At 47.2% G+C, this 9,188-nt stretch overlaps 1 protein-coding gene across 5 annotated transcripts; it reads right to left on the bottom strand.

The window, feature by feature from the left end:
- Positions 1-2,642: 2,642 nt before the first annotated feature.
- Positions 2,643-8,187, bottom strand: PPP1R3E (protein phosphatase 1 regulatory subunit 3E). 5 transcript variants are annotated; one of them, XM_015590685.2, is made up of 4 exons: positions 7,586-8,187; positions 6,747-7,278; positions 5,029-5,165; positions 2,643-4,758 (listed from the first exon to the last, which is right to left on the bottom strand). In XM_015590685.2, the coding sequence occupies exons 1-2, from the start codon at positions 8,000-8,002 to the stop codon at positions 6,856-6,858; spliced, it is 840 nt and encodes a 279-aa protein (XP_015446171.1). In that variant the 5' UTR covers positions 8,003-8,187; the 3' UTR covers positions 2,643-4,758; positions 5,029-5,165; positions 6,747-6,855. The 5 variants fall into 5 exon arrangements, with proteins under 5 accessions (XP_015446171.1, XP_015446172.1, XP_015446169.1 ...); XM_015590686.2 differs by having other exon boundaries at positions 2,643-4,720; XM_015590683.2 differs by having other exon boundaries at positions 2,643-5,165.
- Between the last annotated feature and the right edge of the window lie 1,001 nt (positions 8,188-9,188).

Below are 9,188 nucleotides of genomic sequence, written 5' to 3'. Positions count from 1 at the left end.
AAAGATGAAGTGGACTGGGTGGGAGAGTGGGAGAGAGGAAGAGGCAAACAATATCAGAGAAGGGAGGGTCCCACTGTTAGCAAGACAATAACTCTCTCAGCTCTACCAGGAACTAGTGCTGAAGAATGGGGACTCATCAAGTCATCCTGTTAATCCCCCATCTTTGGTAAATCCTCCTTCCTATCCTGTGGTTCAGATATTAGAAGGAATGACTAGAGGCACATTTACCCTATAGCTAAAGGAGCTGAAGTTTCTGGCCCTCCCTTGCACAGATCTCTTCCAAAGCAGTGGAGGAACCCCAGCAGTATCATAGCTTTTTGTAAAATTGGAGAAAGCATATTTAAACTGTAATTGGTTAGGGTTGATCTCTTTGACTTGACTTCCCTTCCATCACACTTTCCTTTTTGCCAGGTGTAAATAGAGGGAGCCTTGGGCATTTTGGGATTGGCTAAGGAAGTTAAGGATAGTTTGAGTTTTATAAGTATACATCTGTGGTTTGCAGTTAATTTCTGTGAATAGTTAAATGGTAGGTATAGTGTGGGTTAGACTTTGACCCCCCCATTCATTAAGTCCTGTATCTAGATATAAGGTCTGTAAAGAGGTCAATTAGGTTAAAATGAGGTCTTTAGGAAGAGTCTTAATCCAATGACTGGTGTCTTTATGATACAAGGAAATTTTGAAAGACATACAAGTAGGAAAGGCTATGTGAAGATATAGTAAGAAAATGGCTATATATAAGCCAAGGAGAGAGAAACCTTAGAATGAAATCAATCTTACTAACACCTGTATCTCAGACTTTTAGCCTCTAGAACTAAGGGAATTTCTGTTGTTTAAGCCACCCAGTCTGTAGTATTTTGTTATGACAGCCCTAGAAAACTAATACAGATAGCTTCTAGGAATACTCCTGTCCACGATTCAGAGTACTGCAGGTCTTCAAATAATGTGTCATTCAACATAATTTTGTTGTAACATTGTTGAGATGCCATAGGAACTTAACTTTTTAAATATCAATTAGCCTGTGGCAAAGTTGGCTTTATTAAACGTCATTATGCTTAAAGTTGCAAAACCTATCAACACATTAAATGATGAGTTACTGTGACATTAGTCATTGCAAATTTGAAATTCTCTAAAATATTATTCCACATATACTAAAGAAATTTAATATTTTTTCAAAGTTTGACAAAAATCCTAAAAAATGACATGGCATTATCACTTGTAGGTGTGAAGGTGAAATGTTCCTAAATTATCAAGAATTTCAAAAAAGTAATCATGTAGAAGACTGAATTACCTTTCTATACTCTTTATGGAAAACATTATAGTCATCATATGAAAATGCTATCAAAGACCATTCAACCAAAAACAAAACTGTAGGAAAGAATATATAGGTTTACCAGGTAGAAGTTTTTAAATTTATTTTTCTTGACTTTGTAATGTTGTGGTATGTTAGCTTTTTTAAAATTGTAATTTGTTCACATCTTTTCTCATTGTAAAGTATATTCACTTTTGTGACTGTATTTTTTCTTTAAAAAGGTCCAAAAGTTGTATGCTTAAGGGACCCAAAAAGTTGGATCTACCCTGGGACTTCTAGCCACATAACCAAATGGATATGCCAAGTTTCTGCCCTATTTAGTGTCTTCTGTTCTGTGCCTTATCTCCTAAGAAATACCAGAGCTGAGGGCTGGCCCATCAGAACTGCAAGTATTGAGGATTTGGAATAGCATAAGCTGCAGTGAGTTTGTGGAAGAAAGATTCCAGACGGAACTACTGCCAAACTAAGATATAATAAGTCTAGAAAGACATTAGAGCCACAGGACCCTAGACCATAAGCCATGGTGAGAACCCCTGGAAAGCCCCCACTTACCTCTCCTTGGGTGTCTGCTCCTCATGCTGAGTCTACCCTTCAGCATATCTGGTTTCACTTACAACACATATCAGAGTGAGTAACCTGCAGTGACATCACAACTTGGCTATTATGATGTAATGAGGCATCCGATTATTCAGGCTAGGGCTTCCCTAGTAAGGACGCTGTCTCATTTCTTTGCTGGTAATTGGATTCTTTCATAATTCAGGTGATGTGAGAGTCAATCTTATGTAAGAACTTGATCTTTTTCAAGGATGCCTCCCTTTACTATCTATTTCTATTGCTCCATTTTGGATTAGACAGAGGTCCCCCCTTGCTTTTCCTCCCTATCATATTCTCGTCCTTTGCTTTAGGGTTGCCTTAACAGGAAAAAGGGTTTTGCTCTTCTCTCCAGTGCCTAAGGAACAGAATGTAACTTAGATTGCGACCTTAAGGAAGAAGAGCCCCAATGCAAAGAGAAACACGGGGCTTCTACCCAAGCTGTTCCCTTTAACTGTGCCATCAACTGGTGCTGGGTGCCAGAGAACTAAAGTACTGGGCCCTGGTAACCTCTACCCTTACCTCAAATGGTGATGGGATCCTGTTGGGGTGTCTTATACCAGTGGCTATCCAATTCCCCCATGTCTCCTTCTCACTCAACTTTTGCATAGCCAGAGGACTCTAGTAGACAGGGAATAGGACTTTGAAGAAATGAGATGACCAAGAAATGGGGAGTGGGAAGAAGGAATCTTGCTTCTGGGTCTTGTCACCCTCAGCCCAAAACAAACAGTACTTCTCAATATCTGATGATATACACTCTTTTCATATTTCAACTTTATTTCAAATATGAGGTCTTTTATCCAGGAGGGAGAACAGGTGCATGAGGAAGCTGAAGTGAGCCACAATACTAGGGCTTGGGGCCCAGTAAACAGGGCTGCACTATGAAGGGAGTGGGGAGGCTCTGGGAGGGCCTGATGAGAACAGTAGTTTGGGTTAGGGGGATTCACATAGCAAACTTTCCTTTCCTCTCCAGGTTAGCTATTCAGTGGGTGGATTATTCAGTCTTGTTAGCAATTTCACTCTTCTTTAGCAAAATCACTGAAAGAAGTGCCAAGGCTGGGGACATAGAGAAAAACTACCAGTCCCTTTTCTTTCTCCTTATACCTGAATGGAGAAGGGAATGGAAACTAGTAACAGAAAATGAAACATTTCTGATGTTATCCCTTGCTGTGAAAAATCATGAGTCTGACTATGCAGAGGCCTGTTTCGTAGCCTGGGAATGGGATGTGGTCAGGCCTGATCGTAAGCTCCATCTCAAGCTACCCTAAAAAGTTATTTGACTCTACTGGAGTCACTTTTCATCTCTGGACCTGTGTCCTCATCTGTACAGGAGCCTGGACCCAGTGATTAAAGACAAGCATTTTCAGGTCTGATTCTATGACCTGTGGATTACAAGGATCCAGAGAAGCTCCAGAGAAATAGGAATTAGAAGAAAGGATTGTGGCAGTTAGATTGGAAAGTTGAGAAATTAAGGCTCATTATGAAGAGAAATGAACCACATTCATAAAGAGAAACAAAGCAAAAGGAGGCTATCAGACATCTGAGATCTGGACAAGAGGAAAGGGCAACAGTGTTCCTGCTGCGTTTCAAGGACCCAAGCCCCTGACCACAGTAATGGTTTCTCTTGTGGCACTTCCTAGTCCACAACTGACATATCATACTCTAAATTGTGCCTGTTCATATAGTCATCAGCCTTTAGACTAAAGTGCCCACCACAATGCCTAACACATAACACATCCCTAAAGATTCCGCCAAACTCCTAGCATTTCCCATGTCAGATTAGGCTATCAGTTTACACTAGGCCCTGGGGCAGCACTAGATGGGAACAACCAGAAGACTCAAGTGTTGGGTCTGTAAAGCTGAGAATGGGGGCGTGAGTGAGCCATAGTACTTCTTACAAAGAGCTCAAGAAACAATGGATTATCCTTGATTTCCTGCCCCCATCCAGCTTTCATTTATCCACTCAGTAATACCACGGCTCTCGGAGGAGGCCAGAGCACAGAACACCCAGCAGTTGTCCTAGCTGGGAAATCCTTCCAGCATAAAGTTTGGGCAATTAGCCTGTTCAGGTCTAGTTGGGGAAAGTGGGAATGGGTGTGGCATACCAACAGGTGTGAAGGGTTGGCTAGGACCAGGGAAGAATGCCATTGTATGGAAAGGCTACCTAGTACAAATGAGTTCCAAGTTCTCTAACAGGCAGGCAGATTGGTCCCTTGCTGATCCTGCAGAGCTGGGACACTGGCACAGGAGATAGTAGCAAGCTCTTGTAAGGAGCAGATGAAGCTTGAGACCCTCAGTGCTTTGCCTTCTCCAAGCCAGTTCAGAGACTGGAGGATGGGAAGGCAGAGCACAATTAGAAACTGTGGTTTCTTCATAGTAACAGATGATATATAGCAAGGTTTTTAATTTTGTTTTTAAATGGAAAAAATATAACATTATGGTTATGCACAGAGGTTCTGGAGATTGCTTGGGTTCACATCCCTAGCTCTGCCTTTTACTAGCTGTGTGATCTTAACGAATTACTGAGCTTTTCTGAGCTGTTTCCTCATCTCTAAAACGGATAATATTCAACTCATGGGGTTGTTTTAAAGATTATAATGCATGCAAGACACCAGATTTTAGTGGATACATAAGTAGATGTGAGTTGTTATGATTAACATAACAGTAATGCATACACATTAAGCAAGACATTACTACACACTGAGCCTCAACCCAGTCTCCCTCTCCATTATCCTCCCTTGGGCTCTTCATTGTTGACTAACAAGTGCATTGCTTGGTAGCTCCCAGCGGTTTCATTCTTCACTCTGTTGGAACTTTGACCTGAAGGTGATCCATAAGATGCATGAAATTGTGATTTCCTAGATAAGGATGATGTTTAAATGGGCATTTGTTTGAGAAATGACTTGGGGTTCCTCTCTTTCAGCTATCTTTCTTTAAAGGAAGTGGCTTTGGACAGGAGGGACATGGTAACAAGCCCCATACTCTATCCCAAATGCATGTACAGGTATATGTGCATGCACTGTCTCACTGGTAAGGAAGGGCGATAGGGGACAGGGGCAATAGGGGATCTTGAAATTTTCCTTTGTGAAATCAATAACAGATAGGAAAGAGGGTGGCGAGCTGGTTACCTGGGAGCTCCTTGTTCATCTGCATCAGGAACTGCTGCTTTTCCCTCTTCTCCCTCTAGAAGACTGTCAAGGAGCCTGAGGAAGGAAGGTGGATCAACCATGGTCTTGGAGAAAAGGAAGTAGGTTTTCCACCCCTTCTGGAGGGAGAAGGAATAGCACAGAACAAGTATGAGACAGACACAATTGGTAATAGAGGAAATGAAGGTGAGTACTCTATTATACTAAAAGAAAAATGAAAGCGATGAGGACAGGAAAAGAAAAAAAACAAAGAGTGAGGAATAGGGTGCTAGGAAAAGGAAAACAACCAGCAGAGGTTAATCAGGGAGACATAAAGCATGAATGTGAATGGGTAAGAGTCTAGCTTTCCCATTTCACTTGCTCAGGATATGGAGCAGACATCTCCAGGTGCCATTTAATTTTCAAGTTGCTTTGCTTCTTGATTTAAAATGTTTTCTATTTCTGATACACATAATTCCTTATCCTCAAGAGAGCCCCCAACATTGCTTCATGTTTGGGGCTCCCAAGCATCATTTTCCCCGAGAGATGTATCTCCCCAAAGCTGTCTCAGAGCACCCAGGTTGCAAGTCTGTGGGGACCAGAGCAAAAAGCAAGGAGCAAAGGATGGACTGTGGTTTGAAAGAAGCCTGAATACCCTGAGGCTGTGAGATGGTTTGAGGATGCTTCCTGGGTTACGTAATATATAACATCTTTGTCAAAAACTGGACGACCCATCCTGAATGCCAACCAAACACTCAGGGGGTGCTGTGTTCTGATCTATAGTATTCCAACTGCTGGTTGGAGAATGTGGCTTCTAATCTACACTCTGCCACTCCCAGATCATAAAATGTCAAAAGCAAGAAGGGGCTGTAAGAGATCAACCAATCCAAATCCAATTTTCCAAGGAGGAAATGTGGCCCAGAGAGGTGAAGGAACTTGCCCAAAGTTACACAGCTAATGAGTCATTTCCTTGTGTTTTGAGGGAGAATCAGCAGTGATTCTTGTAATTCACTGTCCCTTGACAAATACAGTCCATAAAGTGCTTAGAGGTCATTAGAAGGAACCCCAGGAAGGTAAGGCTGGCATTTTTCTGGAAGCCCCTGAGTATAATGACCCTTTAGGCAATGCATTATTTGGCTACAAGGACAGGCCTGGAGTTGGGTTTGTCTTCATTTTAACCTGCAGGGCTGCAATGAAGCTGAAGGAGGGCGCTCTGACTGCTACCTGCCATCACTCCCCAGTCAGTTATCTGAGACCGAAACCAGGGACCCTCAGGGATGAAAAGGGGATCCTGTCATAATGCCAGACTGGGGAGCAATAGCCAAGTTTCTGGGACTTCAGCAGGCAATTATGGCTGAGTTAAAGCTAGGACGGACAGGGCTGGGGGACCTGAGGTAGCAACGATGGGTAAGAAAAGGGAATGAGCCAGCAATTTAAACGACTTCAATTTTGTGTGGGCTGCTACTTCACACAAAATACCTCCGCAATCTCAGAATGGTAGCTTAACCTTCGATTGCCTAGACCTGCAGAACTCTCTCCCAGTGCCCACTCATGGAAGAGAACGTCACCATCATCCCCATTCTTTTGCTTTTTGGGGGGATCCTTCCAGCACCCTTTCTGGTCTCTTTTCTCCTATACCTTGGATTCTTTCTACTCACATCCAACTGGTGCTTTCCACCCCTATCGCCCCGACCTTCGCTGATCCCACCCACTCCCACAACCCTTTGATTTCTCCCCGACTTGACTCTCTCCCGACAGCTCCCGGCCAAATCTTCGGGCTCCCCCAGCCCCCGGGTGCCTTTGCTTTCTCCGCCGTCGGCCGCAGTTGTCTCAGATAAAGTGAATCCAGCCCTGAGGCTCCGGAGTTCCGCAACTGCCCGGGTGCTCGGGCCCACGTAAAGCATAGTCACGGCCGCTGTTGTTGTCCCAGAACTCGTGGCCCGTCACGCGGTAGCGCAAAGCGAAAAGCAGGGCACCCCCAATGGGCGGCGCGGGCAGACGGAAGGCGAAGCGGTCAGCGCGCGGCGGGGGCGGGGCCGGGCCGGCATAGGCAGCGGGCGCCTCGCGTTGGCTCCGCCAGCCGTCTGCACTCCAACGCACGCTCACGCGTTTCTCGTAGGCCAAGTCCAGCACGCGCGCACTGCCAGCCACTCCCAGCGGGCCCGCCTCGGCGCGTTCCAGACAGATGCGCTGCGCCTGCAAGCGGGCGGCAAAGCCGGGCTCGCTGGCCGGCTCCAGGGCGGCGCGCGCCTCCTGGGGACGAAAGAGGGAGAGAGGGAGGTTGGAAGCCCAGCGATGAAAGGACAGAGATAGGGGCGGGAACGGACGAGGCACTGGACCAATCCAAGGCCGACCCTGGAGTCCGGGCCATCAGAGTGCGACCCAGCTGTGAGAGTGGCCTAGAGTCCCTCCCTCGCCAGTGGGGACCCCAAAAGGGAAGCGCAAGAGCAAGCCCAGGATTGGGGGTGGGGATGGGCATTCCTTGAGAAATCCACTCCCCCACGCCCGCCACCGCTGAGACGGAGAGATCCGGGAGAAGGGGCGTGCCCCTGCCGCTCACCTGGAGGCCGCGGGTGCGGGACTGGCACGGCACGAAGTGGCGGAGGGCGTCCCTTTGCAGCTGGACCTGTACGTGGCGAGGCACCCGGGGCAGCTCTCCAGGGCGGAAGCGGCGCACGGCGGCCAGCTCCAGCCCCAACGCGTCGGCGAAACGCACTCTCTTGCGGGTATCTGGGCTGCGGCTGCGGGACGCCCGAGCACCGCCGCTTCCGGCGGGCGCAGAGCGAGCCCTGCGGCCCCGACTGGAAGCAAGAGCGCGGGATCGGGCCCCGAGGCGTGTCCTGCCCTCGCCTGGCTCCTCCTCTGGCTCCTCCTCGAGGCTGGGCCGCTGGCTGCGGTAGTAGGCGCGCTCCGTCAGCGCAGCGATGAAGCTCAGGTTGCGGGGGATGTCGGTGCGGGGGGGCCGCTCGCGAGACATGGCACCCCCCGCCTCGGCAGATCCCGCCTGCAGCGCCGCCGCGCTGCCCTCCCTTCCAATGGCCCGCCCTCCCGGCGTTCACGAAGAAGCCGCCAGGCCCACTTCAGCTACCCCTCGCAGTTGCGTACTCTCCTTGCTGTCACCTCCAGTTTCCTCTACCTCTCGTACTTCTGCCTCTCCTCCTTGACTACCTTTTTCTCCTTCTGGCCATCAGCTCCCAGGGTCTTAGACGATCACCTGTCTCCTGCAAACTGTCTGCTCTGAGCGTGCGCTCAGCGGCACACACCCTCCGGTCTCGCGGCCGTCGCGGCCGGGGCCCCCGCCCACAACCCTCTGACAGGTGGCTCTCCATCTGTCTTCGCTACTGCTGCTGCACCAGTGGGCGGGGACTCCACCCTTTCCATCTTGAATGAGACCACTCTGCCCCCTCCCTTTCCTTTTAAAGGCCTCAACCTTTCTGGCACGGGATATGTTAACATAGGATGTAAAGAGTAACGTTTTATTGTCTCGGAGGGGTAAGTCCAAACGCTCAGTGTGTGACTGACTTTTCAGGGCTCACTGTTTTCTCTTCGAAATCCTGGGCTCCAGGCTTTAGAGGAGGAGAATGGTGAGTACAAAGAAGGGAAGGTCATAAAAACTAGGTAGAGTCCCAAATAAAAGCTGAGATGTGCTCACAAGGGTGGGTTGTCCACTGGAAAGAGTTCTGAACAGAGAATTGTGGAAAGACATAGCTTCTGGTCTCACCTCTGGTGTTATTTAGGTGCATGACCTTGAGCAAGGCACAACTTCTCTGGACCACAGTTTTCTCATTTGTAATAAAGTGGATTAGAGTTCTGATCTCTAACCTGACTGTAAGCCCTTCAAGGACAGATGCTGTGTTTGACTCATAGTCTCAGCACATAGTAGGTCCTCAAATTATTGAATGAATGAGCACACTACTCTCTTGGAGCTGGGACTGTAAGGTTCTGGTTCCAGTAAGAGGTTCCAAGAAGGGCACAGATCCCACATTTTTATTCATTTTTTTCTACATTAGTGAAAAAAAGCATGTGAAGTTTTATTTTTTTCCTAACTTCCCTACTGATCTTACATAGCACTTACAGTGTGTTAAATATGGTTGTAAGAATTTTACAAACGTTAACTTATATAGTACAGCCATCATAGGAACAGAGAGTATTATTATGGCTCT

Source organism: Pteropus alecto, unplaced genomic scaffold, assembly GCF_000325575.1.
Source record: "Pteropus alecto unplaced genomic scaffold, ASM32557v1 scaffold335, whole genome shotgun sequence".
Taxonomy (NCBI): domain Eukaryota; kingdom Metazoa; phylum Chordata; class Mammalia; order Chiroptera; family Pteropodidae; genus Pteropus; species Pteropus alecto.
The sequence above is the reverse complement of the archived record's forward strand: the minus strand, read 5'-3'. Positions and strand labels throughout refer to the sequence as shown.